The sequence below is a fragment of the Lolium perenne genome, chromosome 5 (genome assembly GCF_019359855.2).
Source record: "Lolium perenne isolate Kyuss_39 chromosome 5, Kyuss_2.0, whole genome shotgun sequence".
Lineage (NCBI taxonomy): Eukaryota > Viridiplantae > Streptophyta > Magnoliopsida > Poales > Poaceae > Lolium > Lolium perenne.
The window spans coordinates 24,978,250-25,002,858 of NC_067248.2; the positions used below are offsets into that span (position 1 = coordinate 24,978,250).

Here is a 24,609-nt window from a genome sequence, read left to right on the forward strand (position 1 = left end):
GGATCCCTTCAAGGACGCAAAGTTCTTGAACCATCCCATCACCAACTACACAGAGATGCATATAATCTTGTCCTTCGGCCTCGTCACTTGCAAGTTCGCCATGAGCTGAAGTGAGCCCCTGGGTATACCTACACCTACGCCTACCACCACACAGGATCCTCTGGCTCACGGCCTACATGGCAAGTACTACTACAATTTATTGTAGATCTGTGGTGGCCTTGGTTCATGGGGTTGTGATGCATGGATGGAGGTGATGACAATGGTTATGACATGATGATATTGATGATGATGATGATGCACATTTTGGTTGTAGCTAGGGCTTGCAAACTACTCATGGCCAGTATACTTTGCTGAGGTGGTATATACTAACCTCTAATGTGATGGTGAATCTTGCATGATGCCCACTTTTGTAAGTTCACACCATAGTTGTTAGATGAACTTGTGTTCCACTTTTGGTAATTATCATACATGCTGCTCTTAGTTTTATGCAGGTTTCGATTTCATCGGCAAACCGTAGCGAAAAATTTCAGTTAGAGTAGCCGTGCTAGTCGTTGGCTATACCGATTTAGGACGGAGTCTGTCGGGAGGCACAATCTTCTCGTGGGATGGCGCAAGAGTTGTGGATCGTGGAGCTCACACGTTTGCTTGTAATCGACAATAAAAAGGAATGAAGAAACAAAGAAGCTGGGCACGTTTACACAGCAAGGAAAACCCTTTGCCTCATGTTATCTTTGAATTTCGCCTAAACCTCCTTGGTGTACCTCACGAGAGAGAGAGAGAGAGAGATCCTAGGCTACATTTGGTATCTAAGCCTTGTCCACCATTTCCGAGACTTCTCCGTGGGCTGCGACCGTATCCAGATCGCCTGACCCCTTGTCATGTGCGCTCTCAGGCGCGAACGAAGCAGGATCAGGAGAGGCGGCAACAGAGGTGAAATCGTGTTGCGGGAGATCGTGAGGGAAACCGTCGGTGGCAGAGGCGTTGTGACATGGCCCACCTTCACGAAAACCAACTACACCGATCGGGCCATCCTGATGCGGCTCCAGGGCACCGGACTCCGGGAAGCCGTCGACACCGGCAACGTCACAAAGTCACCGAAGATGGTGCAGGTGCTCGACGCTAGGGGCAATGCAAAGGCAGCCAAGTTGCAGTCACTGGGGGAACACCACGTCAGATCTCGAGGGCATGCTTGGATGCGCAAATGGCATGTTTGATAGAAACGTTGCTTGGACTTGAAGGATCTCTAGATCAACGAGCTAAGTAGCCAACTGGCGTAAGAGGGGCATGGCAAGCCAAAGCAGGACAAGAGACTCCGTTTGCTCCTCGCGGAGGAGGAATGGCATGCCCGCGTCGTTAACCCCTAGCTCCGATCTGGGTCTGGGTCCGGTGGCAAGCAGACAAGGATCGCGCGAGCGGCAACAGCAAGAACGCCGCGCTCGGCATCGGCCCATACGTAGTTGACATGTGCCGCTACCGCGGCAAGAAAGGCCACTAGGCGTGCGATTGGTGCAAGAAGAAAAGGGACAAGGAGTGAAAGGACACGGATGCCGCCTAGAGGAGGGTGAATAGGCGGTTTAAAACTTTTACAATTATGGTTTAACAAATGCGGAATAAAACTAGCGTTTAATTTGTCAAGCACAAAACCAATATAACTAGGGTTCACCTATGTGCACCAACAACTTATGGCAAGCAATACAAGCAAATATGAGATAGCAAGATATAGAACTTTAAACACGAAGGCTATCTCAAAATAACAAAGTAAAGTGCATAAATAAATATCTCGGTTATCTCGGGTATATGAATAACCGAGATGACGCGGAGACGACGATGTATCCCGAAGTTCACACTCTTACGAGTGCTTGTCTCCGTTGGAGCAATGTGGAGGACAAATCACTCCAAACGCCACGAAGGCCTTACCTTATGCTCCTCCACCTTTCCCACCAAAGGGAAATACCTCGATCCACTATGAACCTTATGGTGGTCATTAGTTGTGATGAGTTTTCTTAGGTTAGACCTTTTTTTTCTATAACTAGGTTTGCCTTGTACCATTGCGTCATTTTGATGCCTCCAAACAACGATGCACACATTGTGCGCGTCGATTGAAGCAGAGGTTGGGGTCATGTCCGAAAAAATATACAGCAATGCACTCGGACATGTATCAGTGAAGAAAAATGGAGGTGTAACAGTAAATTGAGATAAAAAAACACTTTTCCTAAATTTCAGCTAGCTGATTTTACAATTCGCCATCGGTCAGATCTCTGGCCGTTCAATCGTTAATCCAGCGTGAATCGTGACACGCCCGCACGAGGTTGTCTGCTTGGGCCGTCGGGTTGGTTCTTGGATGGTTTTTACGAGACAGCAGAACCCGGCTTCGGTTTTTATTTGTGCTGTTTGGGCCGTCATTCCCCTGCTCGTCTTGTTTGTGTCGTTGTCCACCGAAAGAGGCAGAGCTAGGGGAGGGCGGAGAGACCGCCGGGGAGACCGACGAATTGAGGAAGCGGGGCGAGCTTTCGGCACCGGAGGGCTGGGTACGTCCCCAGTTCGTCGTCCTCCCGTTTCCCGGTGATTTGTTTTGCTCGACAATATGGTCGCTGTGTGCCTCTGTAGTTTCTACTTGGAGCTTTTGATTGCATACGGGGTGGTTTCATTTTGGGCATCCAGATCTGCGAGAGTTTGCGGGGATTTTATTCTGGGCGTCATATTCTTGCTTTTGTGAGGCGTGAGGCAAACGATGAGAGTTTTCTTTGGGTGATTTCCCCCATCTATTATGGTTTCGAGGATGAAATAATTCGCAGTGCCACCCTTAGCTAGGTTTTGATGCAGATGTGTAAGTCAAATCTAGGTTTCGGGATAACATATCTAGGTGATTTCCGTATGTTTCCTTGTTGATTTTTGTGTTGTTCTAGCAGAGCGGAGAGACTCCAATTGGTAAGTCTGTTGCTAATTCATTTGATGTCACATTGAATCCCCGTAGTCCCTCATCTTCGTGGTTATTCTGTCTTGTCGCCTCATGAACTAAATAATTCCTTATTCAAATGACATTGATCAGTGAGAATATATGTTCATATATGCTATCATCAGTGAGCAAATGATCAAAGTTATGAGAGTGCATTGGATGATTTGATTTGAACTGTTGATTCAGTATTTGTATCTATGAAGGTAAATTTAATCCCCTTAAGGTTATTCATTGTTCCGATACAATCTTGCATGCATGGGTAGAGGATTTTGTTTTCTTTCAATTGTTCATCCATCACTAGAGCTGGCATGGACTTCATGTTTTAGTGCACACCCACACCACTATTTTTGTGCTTTGTATTTTTCACTGTTGGGAATGCATGTATGAATATGGAGAAGCGGGATACGATCTGTGACATAAAAGGCATGGTTTAATGGTATTTTTGATCTGTGATTTTGATAGATGAGTCTTCTCGGTGTAATGGTTTCTGTCACATGGACTATTGCTTCTTCTCATTGTTCTATAATGTTTTTCCAGCTATTGTAATTAGTTTGTCATGTTCGCGTATATAGCTGATGACATGGTGTAATAGAAGATCTATATCTATTCATGTTTCCTTTTTTTTCTAGGTTGCTAATGTGTTTAAGAATTTGCATGTTCGCATTTTTTTTAGCATTTGTTTTTTTTTTTCACAGACCTCGCATCGTATCATCAATATTTTAGGGCATTCCCTGGAGAAGCACCATCATGTTTATCCTCACTTGGAGGTTGTGTCCCACTATGCCTAATCTAATGTTTAGAGCTGCGAGCAAACCAGCACATCATGTGATGAGGAACCAAATTCTTTTTTGTTTTGTTTTTTATCCATCGGTTAGTTGTAAATTTCCTGTGTCACTAATATGTTGAGATGTATCGCTGGCGTCATCAAGCATTTTGTAGAGGATCATGCAGATGCCCTCAGGGATGTATTTGAACTGCCAGTAGATGCCGAGGAACACTGTGATGTAATCCATCGATCCCTCGTCGAAGCCTGTCAGGTACACCTTGAGTCGGTAGCCTATGATGTTGACAAGGAGCAGGTCGAGGTTGAGGGCCATGCCGGCAGGCATCCACGCCCACTTGGAGTAGTGGGGCATCGTGAAGAGGCACGCTTCCGACTTTGATCAGTCCTCAGTTATCTTTCATCCTTCTTTAGTTCTCATTTCCTCATTCCTCATTCTGCTTCTGTCTTTATTTTTGTTTAGTTCTTATTTCTTCTCTGTCCCTTTCTCGCTTATTTCCTCATTTTACTCATCTTCTTCAATCCATCAGTCTTATTTTATCATTCTTTGTTTCCCATAATTTATTATTCTTTCTCCAGTGTTTCTATTTTTCATTTGTTTTCTCTTCAGTCTTCAGTTATTATTTCACTTCACTTTTCTCACTTTATCATTTCTTTATTGTTCTTTATTCTGCTTAGTTCATCATTTTCGTTAGTAAATATTTTCTCATTTATATATTTTAATCCTATATCTTATTTTTCAGTTTATTATATCTTAATTTTCTATCCTCATTTTCTCATTCCTTCACTCAGTCTTGTTGCTCTTATTTTTTCATTCTCAGTAGTATACAATCATTACTCAATTATTATAATTGGATCAATCTTATTAGCTCATTTCATCATTACTATTAGTCTTATTAATTGTATTAGCTCATTCTTATAAATCTTTATTCTAGTTGCTCAGTGTCATCCTTGCCTATCTTTATTCTAGTAGCTCAGTGTCATTTTTATCTATCTTGGAGAATTATTTTTTTCATTCTTACCAGTCTATATTATAGTTGCTCAGTCTCTCATTTTATATCTTAATTTTCCAGTCCATCTCAGTCTCGGTCTCGGTCTTATTTGCCAAGTCAGCCTTCTCTTTCTTTCTTTCTTTCAGCATTTTTCATTCATCCATTCCTACTATTTCTTTGGTTTTTGTGTCTCTTTATTCAGTTTCTTTTCTTTGTTAGTCATTTCTTCTTGTTTCATCATTTCCCAAGCTGTCTCTTTCTACATTTTCCTTAGTTTCCGTATCAGTCAAATCACTATTCTTCAGTTTCTAATCATTATTATTCTCTGCTTTTTATTTGCTCAATCTTTTCCAAAAAAAAAGGTGTAAGTATAATTTGAGGTGCAAGTATATATCGATTCGTTTAGTGCATTCTTTTTTCTGAAAGAAAGCAGGTGGGTCTGTTAGGTGTGGAGCAAGTTGAGTGGACCAGCTAGTGGTCTGTTAGGGTGGTCTTGAGAAGCGCTAGTATGTTGCTTATTAGTTTGTACCATTCTCTACCTAGACTTACCTTTCCATGCAAATGCGTAAACGCGTCTCACTGCAGCTCCATTCGTGTAGTCGCATGGCCCGCTGCTCATCTTCACCGACGGTTCATTGACGACCACTTTCAATCTCAAGAACACCAGCTGCTGCTCTTCCCAAATACAGAACGACTTGAGGCTCCCGTCCCATTTCTTGCCAAAATGGTGTGACGTTTTTGTGTAGGTAGGCATAAACCATCATGTTGTATTGTTTAAGGCTAGGTGTTTCTTTTCTTGCTAAAAACCCTAAGCTTGTTGCAGAAAGAAAGATCAGGTGGAAACAAAAGAGCGGTAATTCAAGGCAGAGAGAGAGAGAGATTGTTCGGGGGAGGAGATGACATGCCTAGGCAGAGAAGCCCCAAGATCCAAAGTTTTGCCTATCAGCTGCTTCTTTTTTCAGTCTGATGTGTTCTTCCTTGTTCCCCTCCATGTTTAGTCTAGGATCAATTTCTTGCTCCTCTTTCTCGCTTTTTTCGTCTTCGATTGTTTGATCTGGAAGTTGTGCTCTCTGTGTGTGTCAAGGCTTGCTGGCTGTCGCCGCTGTCTGATGGCGTGTTTGCATGGGGAGGAAGAAGGGAGAATGTTTTGCTTGCTGTGCTATTGTTAAGAAAGGGCCAATGAAACGAAGTCCCAATTTCCCTGTCTAGTTTTTGCAAGCCCCAAAATATAAGTGGGGATGCAGATATAGGAGGTTCCAAATGCAGCGCATGTTTTGTTGTTTTCACGGGCGGGAACTACCCTGAACTCTTGCCAGGGGAAATCAGTGTCGTTGAATTAAAAAAAAACGGCAGAAAAAAACCAGACTTCGTGTTTTTTATGACATTTTCTTTTCATTGTTTTGCTCAGTGTGATCCCTTTTTGATCAGTTCATCATTGTTTATCTCAGTCTTATCTATGAACTTTAGCTCAGTCTTATCAGTTACCTTCTATCAGTTTTTGTCTTTTGTTTATCTCAGTCTTATCTATGAACTTTGTTGTTTTCACGGGCGGGAACTACCCTGAACTCTTGCCAGGGGAAATCAGTGTCGTTGAATTAAAAAAAAACGGCAGAAAAAAACCAGACTTCGTGTTTTTTATGACATTTTCTTTTTCATTGTTTTGCTCAGTGTGATCCCTTTTTGATCAGTTCATCATTGTTTATCTCAGTCTTATCTATGAACTTTAGCTCAGTCTTATCAGTTACCTTCTATCAGTTTTTGTCTTTTGTTTATCTCAGTCTTATCTATGAACTTTAGCTCAGTCTTATCAGTTACCTTCTCTCAGTTTTTGTCTTTCTTTTAGTTCAGTCTTAACTTTCAAGTAGTCATGTGGCTATCATTTGCAGGTCAGTTTTATCACTGTTTAGCTTAGTATTATCTATCATGCATATGCTCTATGGTTGCACGCTCTTAGAAGCTGTATTTGCTTGTTCTTAATTTGTACAGTTAAGCCTATTTTGAATTTTCAGAAACCTGCTAGTTGTAGGTATCAAGTTCAGATTTATGGGCCAGATTTTTTCTACACTAAGGGCTATGGGTATTTCTGTACTGCTAATACCAGCGAACATTTTTTGTGCAGATCAAGACAACTTGTGTGTGCTACATGCTTGATCAAGACAGATGCAGAGAGGCAGTGAAAAGGAGAAGGGGGTGCGGGGTGACATGTTGTGTAGAGTGTATATGAGATCCAAAGGTTTGCCCATCTTCTACTTGCTCCTTCATTTTGATGTAGCCTTCCTCATTCCCCTTTATCAGGGATCATTTTATTTCTATGGATCTAATTCTTAGTCGTCCCTCTATTTTCTCTCTTTTTTTTCAGATCCCCACCTCGTTTTTCCTGTGTGCTAGCAGACGTTGATGGATGTTGGTGTCTATGCGTGAGGAGGAAGAAGAGAGGATGTTGTGGATGCAGATGATAGTACGAGTCAAGAAATGGAAGGCCGAGTTCTCCTATTCGTGTTTAAGGCCCACAAATATTTAGCTGTGGCCCAGGTCGGCTACTTTCAGTCCCATGTTTTCATTTTTACATGATGTGAAAATAGAGGCTGAATTGATTGGGAGTGTGAGTCGTGAATGAAAAAACCAGGAAAAACCGGACTGAAACAATAAACAAATTGTTTTTTTACTAGGAAAACTGATTAGAGTGAGGATTGAACACGGGGAAGAAGGAATGAGCAAATGAGTACTATAAGTAAAATATGACTTATGCCCAATTGCAATTTCAGCTAGATGACAGTTAGACAGTCCCTAAAAAAAATATGTTTTGTTATTGGGTTTCTCAGCAATATCAAATCACCGATTTTGTACAGCCATGGATAATTTACCATTGACCAAGGAAATGAGTCCGTCCAAACACCGTTTTCAGACATACATCTAGCAGGTATTAAATACGACCCACAATTAGATACGGAGTTTTCAAGCATCCATCTAGCAGTACATTTTAGTTATTAAACAGAGTTAGAAAAAAAAACTAAATTAAGCTGAAGTTACTGGACTACCAACTACCAAGTACCAAAAGGGCAACAGAGGCCACCGAATCGGACTAGACCTCAACGCGAACGCGACCTCAGTTCGGAATGCACTGTACGTACGACCCCCACCGATTTAACCAGCCGCGCGCTCTAGTTGCATCGAGTCGATCAATCGAATTCCGCCGCAATCGATGGACTCATCGGCTTCGACATCGCCGGCGGCTGCGGTGCAGGTGCCGCCTCTGAAGAGGCGGCTGACGCAGGAGCAGATCGAGGAAGTGATGGCCCTGGAGAGGAGGCCCTTCCGGCCCCCCGGCCTCGACCGGTTCGCTCGGATGGGGCCGCAAGGCGCGGAAGTACTCAAGATACTGGCCGGGGCGGCGGAGCACTTGGAGAAGCTGCAGGACATGAAGATGGAGTACAAGGAGAGGGTGCTCCGGCAGTTCGCCGCCAAGGGCTACGTGGAGGTCGCCGACCACGAGGACCAATACGGCGGGGTGGATAGGGTGTGGGAACGCGATATGGTCTTTGATTAGTTCCCTCTTTTTTCAGTTCGGGTTGGCATTTTTATTTGTTACTACTTACTAATAATCTGTCCGTGCGTTGCTATGGAAAAATAAAAATATATTACTATACTTCTTTCGTCTGAAAAGGAAAAAAATCCAATTTCCCGATACAATACCGCTAAAGGCTGCACCACTCGCAACCTCCAAGTAAAGCTTCATTGGATGTCACCTAATCATGCACTTCCCTTTCTTACCTTCCTTACGCGTGGGACCAACAATCTTATGCCTTCCCCTGGTCATTCTCGTCCATCGATAGGCCCCAAATCACATGCCATGGGAGAGAGAAAAGGGAGCTCGCCGGTCGTACTCGACGGAGCACGACGTTGTCTCCGTCCCCGCGACGGTTGTCCTTGGCGGAGCGCACTGTTGCCTCCTTCCCCCACGCCTCTCACGCATCTCCTTCCCCTTTATCCCTCATGGCGCCTCTCATGGCCATGTCCTCCCCACGACCCGGTGCTTGCACACCTCATATCTTCCACCAGTGCTCTACACCTGCCCCCCCAGCTTGCTTGTGCCCTGCACCACCTCTCCCACAATTGGTGATGTTCGTTACATCGAGATCAATGTGTTGCCGCTGCAAGAACAAGGGCTGCGGCGGGGCAGCAGGCTGCGTACCGCCACGACGCTCCATCGTTGTGATGACGAGGACATGAACGCAATGGGAAGGCAGGTCCTCTGGCACGATCCACGCACCACCACAGGGACGTTGTGCACCACTACTACGGCTGGTCGTTTGCCCGTTGATGCTCTTCCATGATCCACATCTATTGGAGCCATGCATCTCATGAGGGGTGAAGCAGATAACCACAGGCGGTGCTGCAAGGCGGTTAGGGGTGTGGAGCTACATACTTTGGGCTGCAGTGCTGCAAGTCGTCGGCGGGAAAGCCAAGGATGGCGGTGCTACATCGGCCGACCAGGGCAAACATCAGCATCTTGTTGTTGTTTTGTCCCTCATCTACCTAACAACCAACACATGCCAAATTGTTTTCTTTATAATTTATATTTACACCATAGATTAATTCTCTATATTAATATTTATTTATTGCACTCTTTTCAAAAAATGAAGTTGAGTTAACAAATGTATCGTCACCAAACAATAAAATAGCAAGCCATTTGATCAGCAGATAGATTTAGGAGCAAAAACTGTAAACTCATGTTAGAAAGAATGGATTTAACATGATCTGGGACAATACAAATCTTCCTCAATGTACAAAGCATTGCTAAAGAGATCATTTTGTACACATGTTTCAGTTCAGTTCAATGATCCCACATTATAAACAATGCACCCATGATCCTTTCCTGGCTATTTCATGAAATCTCAATACCTAAACAGTTGATCCATTGCTTCAGTTTCAGTCTTCTCAAGATCTCTCGCATGAAACATATTGACCAAACTTGAAATGAGCATGAAAAATCAAAAAAAATGAAAAACCTTCTCACATAGTCTTCTTATGTCATATACTAACGATTCTAGTTGATAAACATGGTCTACATAATGTCCAACAGAAAAACCATGTGTCTAATGTGATATCTCAAACACTGGCTTACGAGATCGAAGATGAAGATAAAGGGTTTAGGGTTTAGAACATGAAAAGTTTCAAAAACCTCACCAAACCTTTATTTTGGAGTGAATAAGAAAGATCCAGGCATAGTTTTTCAATTTCATGTTTCAAACTTGCTAAAATGATGGTCAAATTTAGGTTTGACCAAACTTGAAATGAGCATAAAAATTCAAAAAATACGAAAAAATGAAAAACCTTCTCACATAGTCTTATTATGTCATTACTAACGATTCTAGTTGATAAGCATGGTCCAGTAAAAAACCCATGTGTCTAATATGATATCTTAAACACTGGCGTACGAGACCGAGGGTGAAGGCAAGGGGGTTTAAGGTTTGGAACATGAAAAGTTTCAAAAATCTCACCAAACCTTCATTTTGGAGTGAATAAGATGGATCAAGGCAGCATGAAAAATTCTTATGTTAACCTAGAATAAGCTCTTATGTTGTGTACTAGTACTGCCTTGTGTACTCTGTTTACTCCATAACTTCTGTTTGAACTATGTATGGTGTACTAGTACTGCCATGTGTACTCTGTTTACTCCGTAACTTCTGTTCGAACTATGTATGGTCTATTTTAGCATGTATCTCTTCCTCAAAAGAATGCTTTCATTGGGGTTAGCACTAGCTGTGCTACCAAGTTAGAGAAACTCTAGTGGACCGACCGAAAACGACAACCCAAATGGTTTGTTTGGGTTGTGCCGCAGACAGAATTTGGACCGCGGTCCGGCCGGCCAGGTTTGCAAGTCTGCACGAGTCGGCATGGTAACGGTGTCCCTATGCGAGCCGACATCAATCTACTTATGTTACTACTCCAAATGCTTCTATACCGTCTTACCCGTAGACTCCTCCTGGATCGACTTACATACAAGCCGGCCATAGTATCTTTTTTTTAGGGAAGCCGGCCAAAGTATCTTTGTGCAAGGGTGGGGGTAGTAATCTAGCTATAGGCTCCCTAGTAGTCTCCATCTTGGGGCGATACCAGTTTGGCATTCCCTAGTCAGGTGCTTAGAATAATAAACTTATTTTTTTAGTTAAGTACTACTACCTCCATTTCAAGGAATAAGGAGTCCTTTTTTTACGTGTTTTTTGTTTGACCAAAAATTACTTTAAATATATAAAGATTGTTTGTATGAAATTAGCATCATTAGAAAGTGCTTTTCAGTACGAATCCAACGGTGCTAATTACATATAATAAAATTAAAATATTCTTGCTCAATTTTTATGGTCAAAGTTCGTCTTAAAATACGTGTGCGCCTTATTCCTTGAAACGGAGGTAGTACTAGAAGTCATCCAAAAAGTTGACAAAGCGCCACCAACTCAAACAACAATAGAAATAGTCTTCGTTTGATCAACCCTCTAGCCGGAGTTCATTCTGAAATGGGTTGGCGGAAGATGCTGGAGTGTGCCCCGAGTTAATATTTCTAGGAAAGGAAGACTTGATCAAACGCTATAAGTAGGCCGGCTGACAATTGCATTCTCCAAATAAATGACATTTGGCATGGTGAGGAGTCCAAACTAGATGCATTGTACATAGCACACAAAGCATGACACGGGCAGCTCAGCTTCTAAGTCACTGTTATTTGACAGAAAAAAAAAGCAAAAAACTACATGCATCCCCCAAGAGGTAATGCCAACCCTTTCCTTTCAGTGCGTAGGTTATGAAAATGACATATCGATATTAGCCTCTTGATTTATTAATGACCTAAAACAAATTGTTGAGAACAATTTTCATGTCAACATCGATCAAGAGGCCGGACAGATGAGTGAAGTGCATACCCGGTCAAGTCTCAGCTAGGATTGGTATATAGAGCAAACAAATAAGAGGACTATTCCTTCGTCTACGATCCTTCGAAAACAGCGTGGTAGGTCTCTGCCTCTCTAGCCAGCCAACTTCCATGAATGGCTTCCCAATCCGACATTGTAGTTCTCCTCGCCGCCATCGCCTTTCTCTGCTGCCCGGCAGCTGGTCAGGGTGTTGGCCCAGCCCCAAAACGCCGTGTACTTCCGACGTAGACGAAGACGATCCGGCGAGACGTGACCTGCACACGCACAGCAAACAAGCCAAGCAATATGCAAACAGCAGCAATCCAAGTACGATCAGCTAGCTCCAACTCACGCACACGAAAAGCAATGTATCGCCACAGGCCCGTATCGAGCCTGTTGTTTTCTTTGTATTGATTCTCGATGTGGTGGTTTACAAGTGCTGGTTACACGTATACTTATACACGGCTAACCTGACTCCTACTCGGTGGTGTACTCAGCGTCCAACACGGTACAAACCCAACACGACGCCGACCCGGTTCTAAATCCGGTTTAGACTCTCCTAGACGTATACGGAAACTACGACGCACACGACATCTTGCCGATGTCGAGAGTGATTAGTTCTAACAATCACCCCCCTAAGCACGATGTGCTCGTCTTCACAGCTTGGACGCCGATCCTTCGTCGCATCTCCAAGAACTTCAGTCGACCCAAAGACTTGGTCAGAATATCTGCAAGCTGATCATCGGTGCGAACATAGTTGACATCAATCTTGCTCTCCTCTACACACTCCCGTATGTAGTGATACCTCGTATCAATGTGCTTACTCCTGTCATGGTGCACCGGATTCTTGCACAATGAGATTGTAGACTTGTTGTCAACATTGAGCACCACCCTTTCCGCTTCCTCGTTCATGAGGTCACCGAGTAGCCTCCCTAGCCACACACCTTGACACGCCGCGGTTGCAGCTGCTATATACTCAGCTTCACAGGAAGATAATGCAACTACCTTTTGCTTCTGTGATAGCCAACTTACGATGCTATTTCCAAGGAAATATGCCACGCCCGAGGTACTCTTACGGTCGTCAACATCGCCTGCCATATCGCTGTCACTATAGCCAAGTATCTTCACCTTCCCCTTCTCCTTCAAATAGACAATACCATAGTCAGTTGTCCCTTTGATGTACCTGAGTATATGCTTCACCGCTGCCCAATGTTCCCTTGTGGGTGCTTCCATGTAGCGACTCACAATGCCAACGGAATAGGCCAAGTCCGGTCTTGTGTTCACGAGATACCTCAAACTTCCGACCACACTCCTATACTCCGTTGCATCAACCGCGGGTGCTTCGCTCTTCTTGCTTAGTTTAAGCCGAGGTTCCATTGGAACTTGAGTTGGATTGCAATCTTCCATGCCATAATTCTCGAGTATTCTCTTCGCATATGCCTCCTGGCATAGTGTGATCTCACCCAGCTTTTGTTGCACCTCAATCCCAAGATAGTAGGTCAACAAGCCTAGATCACTCATCTTGAATAACTCCTTCATCTGTAGCTTGAACTTAGCAATCTCCTCCTCATCCGCTCCGGTTATCAATAGGTCGTCGACATAGATGCCAACTAATAGACGATCCCTTCCTTGACCTCGCTTATACATAGCATGCTCCAGTGGGCTCTTCTCGAATCCGAGAGAGATCAATGTACGATCAAGCTTGATGTTCCACGCCCGAGGGGCCTGCCGTAGCCCGTACAACGCCTTGTGTAGCTTCAATACCTTGTGTTCCTCTCCTCGCTTGACGAATCCCGGTGGTTGCCTCACATAGACTTCTTCTTCCAACTCTCCATTCAAAAACGCGGATTTCACATCCATGTGATGCAATTTCCAAGATTCTTGAGCCGCGAGAGCGATAATTAATCTCACCGATTCCATCCTTGCAACGGGAGCGAACACTTCTTCGAAATCCACACCTTGCTCTTGCACGTAGCCCTTGGCCACTAGCCTTGCTTTGTGTTTCACCAAATTCCCTTCGGCATCCTTCTTGATTTTGTACACCCACTTGAGCCCTATGGCTTTTTGGCCGTTGGGTAGATCGACAAGCTTCCATGTATTGTTGTCACGGATCGACACCAACTCCTCATCCATAGCACGACGCCAACACTCCTCCGTGTTTGCGTCCTCGAACTTCGTCGGCTCCTCGGTGAGTAAACACCGACCTTGTCCTCTCCCTCGCGCACGCGTTGTGCCAAAGGTCTCCGGCGGATAGAATTCCAGTACGCTTCGCAATTTTTCCGGAGTCGGCGGACGTCTCCTTTCCATTGCAGTAGAAGGAGACCCTGGAGCTGACGTATTCGCGCTAGCTTCTGCGTCGGCAGAACCTTCACGAGCTGACGAGCTGCCTGCAGGCGACGTACAATCGTCGCGCGTGTACGGTACTGAACTGGAACGTCCTGGTGATTGTGCACCAGCTTCTGGCTCACGTCCACGCCCAGGTGGGCTAGCTGGCCTGCTGGGTGAAGGATAAAAGCCACCTCGTGGCGTGCCTGGTTCTTCATCCGGCCTCCCTGGCTCCTCCCAGTCTGGGCCGTGCGCCAAGCTCTGTGAGCTGCTGCTCGCTCCAGGACTCCTGTACGGAGAGCTTCCAGGCTGCTCGGTCGAGCGAGCGCTCGAATCGCTGCTGTTCCGCGTGCTGTTCCGATCGCTAGCATCTCCAGGCGTAGCGCTGCTGCTCGCTTCCGGACCAACATCTTCTGAACCAGCGCCTGAATCCGTAACGCCCCGCGACGCTGTTTCTTGATCATCTGCATGTGAATCGCTGTAAACCACAGTAAATATCTCGTTTGTGATCGACTGTACCGGTTCCGCGGAGCCCCAATTCCATGATTTCTCCTCCTCGAAGACGACGTCGCGTGTCACCACCAACTGTTTATTCACTGGATTGTACGCGCGATACGCCTTCGAACCGGCTTCATAGCCGATCATGACCATTGGAGTACTTCGATCCGCCAACTTGCTAGTATGCCCGGCCACCGTCTTCACATGCGCCACGCACCCGAAAGTGCGAAGATGATCAACCGAGGGCTTGCGTCCGTACCATGCTTCGTACGGAGTCATACCAACCACGCTTTTAGTTGGTGCCCTGTTCAGTAGATAGACGGCCGTCGTGACCGCCTCGCCCCAAAACCTGCCCGGCACGCCTTTGCTTTTCATCATGCTACGTGCCATGGCCACCACGGTTTGGTTCCTTCTCTCCACAACACCGTTTTGCTGCGGTGAATATGGCGCGGTAAGGTACCGCTGGATCCCATGAGCTTCACAAAACGCCTTGAATTCATTGGATTTGAACTCCCCACCCCGATCGGTGCGGAGGGCCTTTAACTTTGCCTCGGACTTACTTTTTGGTATCAGAGCCTCGTGGAGGATCTCCTAGTAACGGGAGGTCATGACGAAGGAAGTGGGCGAGTCTTCCGGCGCCGCGGCGCCGGTGTCGACGCAGTACCCGCAGTACATCCGCGACAACTACACGGTGTGGGCGACCACGATGATGTGGGCGCTCGAGTCCAACGAAGTCTGGGAGGCTGTCGATCCCGGCGGCGACGAGTTCATGAAGGGCGCACCGAAGTACCGCAAGGACCGACAGGCACTCACGGCCATCTGCTCGGTGATGCCGATGGACGTGAAGCAGCACCTAATCTCGAAGAAATCTGCAAAGGAGGCGTGGGAGACGATCAAGACGCTAAATCTTGGTCACGAGCGCGTCCGTGAGGTGGCCCTACAAACCTTGCAGAAGAAGTACGAGAATCTGGAGATGGGAGAAGATGAGACGCTGGACGCCTTCGCTTCGAGGGTCGCTACATTGGTCAATGGGATTCGCGCGCTCGACGAGAAGCTCGAGGAGATCTCGATCGTAAGGCGTTTCCTTCGCGCGGTGCTGCCGCGTTACTTGTCCGTTGTTTCGGCGATCGAGCAGTGCGTTGATCTCAAGACTCTCACGATGGATGATCTAGTTGGACGGTTCAAGGCTCATGATGAGCGGATGAAGATCACCTATGGTGATGTGGTACCGGAAGAGCACGTTATGCTTACCCGTGCCCAGTGGCAGGCGGTGGTCGCCAAAGAGAAGAAGGGCGATAAGGCATATGACAGCAGAAGTGATAAGGAAGCTTCTCGCCCAGCGAGAAAGTACATCGCAGGGGAGGACGAGGACGACGCTCCGCCGAGGAGGAAGTTTGACATCAAGAAAGTAAGATGCCATAACTGCGGCGAGCTCGGTCACTTCAAGGTTGATTGCCGGAAACCACCAAAGCCGAAGGAAAGGGCTCTCATCGCCCAGGAAGGAGATGATGGACCGATGATGCTGATGCTCGAAGTATGCGAGCAGAAGGACGAGGAGGAGCTACCTCCTCCATCACCGGCTACGGAGATTGTGATGGATCACGGTCTACCATGTGTGGATCACGTGGACAAGCTATGCGACGAAGGTGTCGTCGAGAAGCAACGGAGTGCCCCGTACCCACGTGAAACCACGGATGAGGCAAGTGAAGCTTTGGAGCTCGTTCATGGCGCTATATGCGGTCCAATTTCACCCGCAACCCCGTCCGGCAATGAGTACTTCATGCTTGTGGTGGATGATCTCAGCCAATACATGTGGATTGTGTTGCTGAAGAGTAAAGATCAAGATCTACAAGCATTCGAGAAGATCAAGGAAGCTGGAGGAATCAAGGCGAGGGCAAAGAAAAAGTCCCTACGCATAGATCGGGGTGGTGAATTGAAGCATAAAGTGGTGGCCATGGCACGGAGCATGATGGAAAGTAAAGGCTTGCCAGGAAAGTTCTGGGGTGAGGCAGTCAACACGGCTGTCTACTTGCTGAACAGGGCGCCAACTAGGAGTATGGTTGGTGGGACTCCGTACGAAACATGGTACGGACGAAAGCCCTCGGTTGATCATCTTCGCACTTTCGGGTGCGTGGCGCATGTCAAGACGGTGTCCGGCAATAAAAGAAACTTGGCGGATCGGAGTACACCAATGATCATGACTGGTTATGAAGAAGGCTCGAAAGCGTATCGTTTGTGCAATCCCTCGACCAATAAGGTGATTGTCGCGTGCGACGTAGTCTTCGAGGAAGACTTGTCATGGATCTGGGACTCCATGGAACCGGAAGAGATTTTTACTGTTGTCTGTAACAGTAATTCTGAGCATGCAGATGATCGAGGTACAGGAACTTGTACGGAAGGAAATGTTACAGGTTCAGAAGCTGCGTCGACTCCTACGACCGCGCCAAGTTCAGGCGCCTGGTGGCCAGCGGCCAGTCCACGCGCGGACGGGAGCGCGTCCAACGCTTGGCCAGGAAGCGGCAGCAGTAGGAGGCCATCTCGGCCAGAAGGAGCTGGCACCTCTCAGCCTGGGAGCTTGACAGGGGCGCGGCCGAGAGACATCCCGCGCGGGAGCCCAGGGAGCAGGACATCGTCCCGATGGCCAGCAGCAGAGTTGCACTGGAGCACAGCTTGGGCAAGTGCTAGGCGCGGCCTCGAGGCTTGCGGACCTGAAGGGAGCAGTAGCCCAGCTCGGGCTGGAGCTATACCACGAGACCAAGACCCAGGAGGGGCGCTTGGTGACGGACCAGAAAGAAGTGGCATGTCAGGAAGTGCCATGCTCAGTCCAGAAAAAATGCCAACAGGAGAGCCGCATGGAGTGACGGGAGCTTTACCTGAAGGCAAAGAAGATGCTTCGTATGGAGATTGGGCACAAGTGTTGCCTGAAAAACCAGTACGTAGCTTAGGAGGAGCTTCATCAGAAGGTCCAGAAGAAGGAGGGCTCACCAGCTCAGAAAGTAGGCACGATTGGAACAGCCATGTTGCTGCTCTGACCGGGCTAGAAGAGAGAGCAATCCCAGCTCAGGTTGCGCCACACGGGATGGAAGTTGACATCCTAGCAAGAAAAAGGCATACACGTTATGTATGTCTAGAGCTAATGGGTCTAGCTATGCACGAGCTAGCTTGTACGGGGGTGCATTATAGCCAAAACCATCGGCAAGAATCGCATCCATCAGGTAAGGAGCTAGCTATGCATGTTCCTTTGAATCTCGGGGAGGAAGTACTTCGACGAGATTACAAAGGTGAGTCGCGAAGAAGCGACGTGGGTCCTCAGCTAGCAAGTGAAGGATCCGCAAGTGAAGAAACAAGTGCGACGTCGGGCGCAGAAAAGTATGTCGTGCTATCTCTACTTACACTGGAGACGAGACGACTACGACCGACACGAGCACGCATGAGACGCGTGTTGAACTACTATTCGAAGAAGGAACTTCGGACGGTAAATAATCCGGTGAAGATGAAGCACACGAAGCAATGTTTGTTCATCAAGGAACCGGTGAAGACTGAAGACGCGGGCAAGGAGGACTGCCGGCGTGAAGCCATGGAGAAGCCAACGAAGGTAAAGTCGGTGGCATGGGTTCCACGAGGAGCGGCAAAAGCAATGCCGAAGAAGACGCCTGCGGGAAGCAGCTGGCGCATTTGGGACCCAGGTCGAAATGAAGTGCATGTCGTGCTTAGGGGGTGATTGTTAGAAATAAGCACTCCGGCTCCGGCACGACACCAAGCAATCACGTGTACGAGTAGAATTGCTAGGATACGTATTTGTATAGGAGTGGATCTAGTCACGACTCGTACTGGTAGTTCGAGTAGGATAGCAAGTCCTGGCATATATAAGTGCGTGTATACCTAGCTTTGTAAACTACACCGTGAGTTGAGCAATAGAAAATCTGCAAGGACCGACAAGGTCCTTTGGCGATCATCAGTTTATTGCGTGCGTGTGTATGTGCTGATCGGAAGTAGCTTCGCAAGAATCGATCAGGCTAGCTTTGGTTAGCTACGTACGTGCATCGCGGCTTGTCATTGGTACGTGCGCGTCTCGCCGGAAACTCATCGTCAGGCGTCGTCTGGAAAGCACTCGACGGCAGGGGCTGTGTTTGGTATCAGATCGGCGAGAGTACTGCCGGGTCTGGGCCAACAATTCATCTCCTTCCTGGGCGATGAGAGCCCTTTCCTCTTGATCGTCTCCCACGCCTCCTTTGCAGATTTCTTCCAAGCAAGCAACGCAACCCACATGTATCTACTGAAGTCGTCGACGATGAGCAAAAAGTACTTGTTCCCGGCGGGGGTCGCCGGCGTGATTGGTCCGCATAAGTCTCCATGCACCAACTCAAGAACCTTGCTTGCTCGATATTGTCCCTCCCTTGGAAACGGGGCTCGCCTTTGCTTCCCAATGAGACAACCGTCGCACACCTGCTCAACATGATCAACACACGGTAAGCCACGTACCATCTCCTTCTGTCCAAGTTGCCGTAGAGCCTGGAAATTAAGATGCCCGTAGCGCGCGTGCCACCTCCATGCCGAGTCTTCCATGCTTGACATCAAGCATACCGGATCCACCCGATCCAGGTTGAGGATGTAGAGTCGATTCCTCGCCCTCTCCACCTTCATGATGAGTTGCCTTTGACGATCATACCCCCATAAGAACTCGTCCTCGATCACGATCTTGCATCCACGCTCCGCGAGCTGACCAAGACTGATGATGTTGCTCTTCAACTTGGGGATATAGTACACATCCGTGAGTACCTTGTGACCGCCGTTCTTCAACTCAAACAGGACAGTGCCTCGCCCTGCTATCCCAACAGTCGATCCATCGCCGAATCGAACTGTTCCTCCCACCGAGAGGTCTAGCTCAGAAAACTGAGCCTTGTCGCCGGTCATGTGGTTGCTTGCGCCTGTGTCGAGGTACCAGACATGCCTCGCTGTCCTCATCCTCGCCTTATCATGAAGGAAAACCTTGTCTTCCTCGAGCGTGACGATCTCCCTAGCCGGCACATGCGGAGTTGATCCAACGTTGTCCATCAGCTCGCATACTTCGAGCATCAACATCATTGGTCCATCATCTCCTTCCTTCGCCAAGAGAGCCTTCTTCTCCGGAGAGTTGCGACACTCCGATTTGAAGTGACCGAGCTGGTTGCACTTATGGCAGCGAAGATTCTTTTTATCGAACTTCTTCTTAGGCTTCTTCGGCTTCTCATCCGACTTCTTCGCCGGGCGGGAGGCTTCTTGATAACCACCGCTGCTTGATGCTCCATTGCTCTTCTTCTCTCTTGCGGCCATTGCCTGCCACTGGGCGCGCGTAAGCATCACGTGCTCCTCCACTTTTGCTTCGCCGCCGTAGGTGATCTTCATCCTCTCATCATGCGCCTTGAACCGTCCGACCAAATCGTCCATCGTGAGAGTCTTGAGATCGACGCACTGCTCGATCGCCGAAACAACGGGCAAGTAACGCGGCGGCGCCGCGCGTAGGAAACGCCTTACGATCGAGATCTCCTCGAGCTTCTCGCCCAACGCGCGAATCCCATTGACCAATGTAGCGACCCTCGAAGCGAAGGCATCCAGCTTCTCATTTACTCCCATCTCCAGGTTCTCGTACTGCTTCTGCAAGGTTTGTAGGGCCGCCTCGCGGACACGCGCATGACCAAGATTCAGCGTCTTGATCGTCTCCCACGCCTCCTTTGCAGATGTCTTCGAGATCAGGTGCTGCTTCACGTCCATCGGCATCACTGAGCAGATGGCCGTGAGTGCCTGTCGGTCCTTGCGGTACATCGGCGCGCCCTTCTTGAACTCGTCGCCGCCGGGATCGACAGCCTCCCAGACTTTGTTGGACTCGAGCGCCCACATCATCGTGGTCGCCCACACCGTGTAGTTGTCGCGGATGTACTGCGGATACTGCGTCGACACCGGCGCCGCGGCGCCGGAAGACTCGCCCACTTCCTTCGTCATGACCTCCCGTTACTAGGAGATCCTCCACGAGGCTCTGATACCAATTGTTGGCCCAGCCCCAAAACGCCGTGTACTTCCGACGTAGACGAAGACGATCCGGCGAGACGTGACCTGCACACGCACAGCAAACAAGCCAAGCAATATGCAAACAGCAGCAATCCAAGTACGATCAGCTAGCTCCAACTCACGCACACGAAAAGCAATGTATCGCCACAGGCCCGTATCGAGCCTGTTGTTTTCTTTGTATTGATTCTCGATGTGGTGGTTTACAAGTGCTGGTTACACGTATACTTATACACGGCTAACCTGACTCCTACTCGGTGGTGTACTCAGCGTCCAACACGGTACAAACCCAACACGACGCCGACCCGGTTCTAAATCCGGTTTAGACTCTCCTAGACGTATACGGAAACTACGACGCACACGACATCTTGCCGATGTCGAGAGTGATTAGTTCTAACACAGGGGCCTCAGGGCGGCAAGCTTCTGGCGCCCTCCATGCCTTCCTGCTCAACGAGCGGCAACTACACCGAGGGCAGCCAGTTCAAGAAGAACCTCGACGAGCTCCTCTCTTCCTTCCCATTAGCCGCTGAAAAGAATAGCTGGTTCAACACCAGCACGGTAGGCACGGGGTCCGACCAGGTATTCGGCCTCATTATGTGCTACGCCGACAGCAATGAGGCACAGTGCCTGGACTGCCTCACGGCGGCCCCAGCGAGGACGGTGGCGGCGTGCCAGGGCAGCCGGAACGTGACGGTCGGCTACGATGCCTGCCTGCTCCGCTACTCGGACAATCGCTTCTTCGCCGGCGGAGCCACCGACTTCGCCTACGGCCCCGATCCCCGCAGCACCGACTTCTGGATAGTGGACGTGCATCCCAACGCGACGGACCCAGATACCATGGCCGCCGCGCGGATGCAGCTCACAGGAGAGCTATCGGAAAAGGTCGGCGACACATCGTTGCGGTTATACAGCTACACACTACCGTACAACGACTCACTTCAGGGCACGAACGTGATATCCGGGTTGGCGCAGTGCACGCGGGACCTGGCGCCAAGCGAGTGTAACTCCTGCGTTGCCTGGTACAGTATATGGCTGTGGACAATGTTGCGGAGCAACAGCGGAGGTGGAATCAAGGGGTACAGCTGCTACCTGAGGTACCAGCTCGGTGCGTTGAACATCACGATGCCACCTGAACCGGCAACGCCGCCCATGCCCCCTTCAGTGTCAGCAAGTAAGTATTCCTCTTCCGTGCTCTAGTCTCGTTGCATACCAAATTTGCAGGCTCTTGTGTAATGCAAAATGATCGTTCGATGCTTATCCTACTTCCTAAACCAGGGCTTAAGACCGAGCTCTCTGTTGGTTCTGCATCCGTCTTCGTCATCATATGCTTCTTGATTTGGCTGCTTGTACGGCGATGGCGAAGCCAGCTGACTAAAATCCATGGGGAAGGTATGCATTGCGATGATCAGCTGTCCTTGGAAGAGGACTTCGAGAAAGGGAATGGGCCCAAGCGATTTCAGTACCAAGAGTTGTCCATTGCAACCAACAACTTCTCTGACGACATGAAGCTTGGTGAAGGAGGCTTCGGCTCGGTTTATAGAGGATTCCTCAAGGAATTGAAACTTGAGGTTGCTATCAAGAGGGTGTCCAAGAGCTCAAAGCAGGGGAAGAAAGAGTATGTCTCTGAGGTGAGGATTATAAGCCGGCTCCGGCACCGAAACCTCGTCCAGCTTATGGGATGGTGCCACGGTGGCGGCGAGTTGCTCCTCGTCTATGAGTTGATGCCTAATGGGAGTCTTGACACACATCTATATGGAACTAAAAATTTACTACCATGGACAGTGAGGTACACATTCACATCCCATGCTTCCCAAATTAACACTTAGCTTTCCATGTTGTTTTCACATGAGATCCCTACAACTTGTGTGGCTCTCTTTTTTCTTATGCAGGCACAAGATTATGCTCGGACTAGGCTCTGCACTTGTCTACCTACATCAGGAATGGGAGCAATGTGCTGCACCGAGACATTAAACCAAGCAACATAATGTTGGACACATCATTCACCGCCAAGCTGGGTGACTTCGGGCTAGCGAGGCTCGTCAACCACGGACGTGGACCGTACACTACAGGCCTTGCAGGAACTATGGGCTATATGGACCCCGAGTGTGTGGTTACTGGGAGGACTAGTGCAGAGTCTGATGTCTATAGCTTCGGTGTCGTGCTCCTAGAGATAGCTTGTGGTAGGCGGCCCGCCGTAGCTCGCGAAGAGGCTGAGGACGTAATCCATCTTGTGCAATGGGTCCAGGATTCATGGGCAGGTGAAAGGATCCTTGATGTTGCCGATGCTCGGCTTGGTACAGAGTTTGATGATCGTCAGATGGAATGTGTGATCATCGTCGGGCTCTGGTGCGCCCATCCTGATCGTCTCGTGAGGCCATCCATTAAGCAGGCAATCAATGTGCTGCAGTTTGAGGCGCCATTGCCAAATCTTCCGTCAAAAGTGGCACTCATAACCCCGAAACCGGTATTTCACACTATCGTTTCCGCATCCCAATTGACGGGAGGCCGTTGACTTCAGAGATTGTTTATTAGGACATCCACAGTGTAGGAGGTGCATAGTTTGTCCTATCAATGTAAAACTGAATTGGTGCTAGATCCAAAGTTTCAAAGTGCAGTGGAGAGCTCCTATTCCATGCTTGTTGGGCTAGTATCTGCCCCGCAGCCTTGAGCGCAACTCAGAGGTCACTGCAGGGGGCTTTCTGGGTCGTCTCCTCTAGCGACTCAGGGGGCGGAAACCCTAAGCCCCCCGCCGCCGCCTTCCCCACCCCTCTCCCCTCTCCTCGCCGTTCCCTGAGGCTGCCGACGGTGAAGCCTGGCACAGCCGGTGATTGGGGCGGTGGGGATCTGTTCATGGGTCCCCTGGTGCGGCGGAATGGAGGCAGGGCCTCCGCGTTGGGGGGATGGCCACGGCATCTAGCGGCGCGGCCCTTCTCTCCCCCCTCGCCTCGGCCTCGCCGGTGCTTGGGTGGCTGCGGGGTGCTGCTCCTCGTCCAGGTCTGGGACCACGGTAGCAATGGCGGCGGCCCTGGATGGCGGAGACGGTGTCGACCTGGCGGCGGGTGGCGTGTGTCCGGTGCTGCTGACCGTGGCATGGCGGTGGTGGTCTTCTCTTTCGCCGGAGGAGATCGGCTAGTTGTGTGGCTAGTTTTGGCGGATCTCGCGATCCATCGTCTAGCTCCCGATGGCGAGGCGTAGCTGCCGGTGAAAGCCGGCCCAGACTTTGGTCATGGCGGATGATGTCGGCGCATGTTCATCGATACCTTGTTGAAGGCATTGTCTCTGCAGTCTGCGTTCTTCGCCTGGGCTCGGGTCTCCCGGATCGGACGATGGCGGCGCGCAATGCCGTTCTACCTGTTGGGGGCATCTTTTTTGAGCAGACAACGGATGGTGGTGGTGCTGAGGTGGAGCGGTGTGTTTTTGGTGTGTCGGCGTCGTCGAGTCTCCGCGGTATGGTGCAGTGGTGCCTCGGAGACGGATGTGGTGTGATGGACGTGCGCAGGATGGTGGTGTGGTCTGGTGGCGTGGCGTGGCATTGTCAATGCGATGATCGCTCTTGAAGATGGAGTCCAGGAAGACGGCGGCAGCAACTTCTATGGTGTGTGCGTTGGCGTGCGCTAAGAGTCTGCTTGACTGGATGTGCTTCTCATCTGCTATTGGGCTGCCTAGGAAGGCATTTGGTTTTTTTTGGATGATGTGAGTTGGTGAATTGTCACCCCCTTCATCCCTCTGTAGGTTTAACGAGGTGACTTCGAGTTTGATCTTTTGTATTGCTCTTGTAAGGTGTTGTGAATAATCTAATAAAAAAGCCATGTGCATCCCTTGGATAGAAGCTGGGGTGATATTTCCCCCATTTCAAAAAAAAAATATCCATGCTTGTTAAAAGGTGAGACCAAATACACTTAAAAGGGAAAAATGATAACACTTTTACCCCCACGTCGAACTAACATTTTCTAGTATAATTGTTTTTGTTGACAATTCAAACACTACAAGACCTCTGAGTTACTTTTTGGACATTGAAATGGACCACACGGGCAATGGTTGGTATCTCTTGCAGCACCGTTATACCAAATACTCACACTGCCATACTACACCCGCCGAGCCCTATTTGTAGTT

The 24,609-nt window shown here is 48.6% G+C and overlaps 1 protein-coding gene, 2 long non-coding RNA genes and 1 pseudogene across 8 annotated transcripts; 3 read left to right on the plus strand and 1 right to left on the minus strand.

Annotated features, from left to right (window-relative positions):
- Positions 1-2,248: 2,248 nt before the first annotated feature.
- LOC127298740 (uncharacterized) lies at positions 2,249-7,403 on the plus strand. Of its 6 annotated transcripts, none has more exons than XR_011744630.1 (6): positions 2,249-2,562; positions 3,652-4,101; positions 5,329-5,475; positions 5,553-6,615; positions 6,849-6,962; positions 7,089-7,403. It is a non-coding gene; the product is annotated as an uncharacterized lncRNA (long non-coding RNA). The 6 variants fall into 6 exon arrangements; XR_011744633.1 differs by having other exon boundaries at positions 2,249-2,528; positions 3,680-4,101; XR_011744629.1 differs by having other exon boundaries at positions 2,250-2,528.
- Positions 7,404-15,061: 7,658 nt separating this feature from the next.
- On the plus strand, positions 15,062-16,827 carry LOC139831431 (uncharacterized). Its single transcript, XM_071820706.1, has 2 exons — positions 15,062-16,527; positions 16,824-16,827. The coding sequence occupies exons 1-2, from the start codon at positions 15,062-15,064 to the stop codon at positions 16,825-16,827; spliced, it is 1,470 nt and encodes a 489-aa protein (XP_071676807.1).
- A 29-nt stretch (positions 16,828-16,856) lies between these two features.
- LOC139830974 (uncharacterized) lies at positions 16,857-17,806 on the minus strand. Its single transcript, XR_011744634.1, has 3 exons — positions 17,440-17,806; positions 17,328-17,375; positions 16,857-17,227 (listed from the first exon to the last, which is right to left on the minus strand). It is a non-coding gene; the product is annotated as an uncharacterized lncRNA (long non-coding RNA).
- A 3,125-nt stretch (positions 17,807-20,931) lies between these two features.
- On the plus strand, positions 20,932-24,053 carry LOC127303160 (L-type lectin-domain containing receptor kinase IX.1-like; annotated as a pseudogene).
- The last annotated feature ends 556 nt before the right edge of the window (positions 24,054-24,609 follow it).

Bases quoted from the DNA above. Each gene is read 5' to 3' on its own strand.
- LOC139831431 (XM_071820706.1), top strand. From the start codon at position 15,062: ATGACGAAGGAAGTGGGCGAGTCTTCCGGCGCCGCGGCGCCGGTGTCG.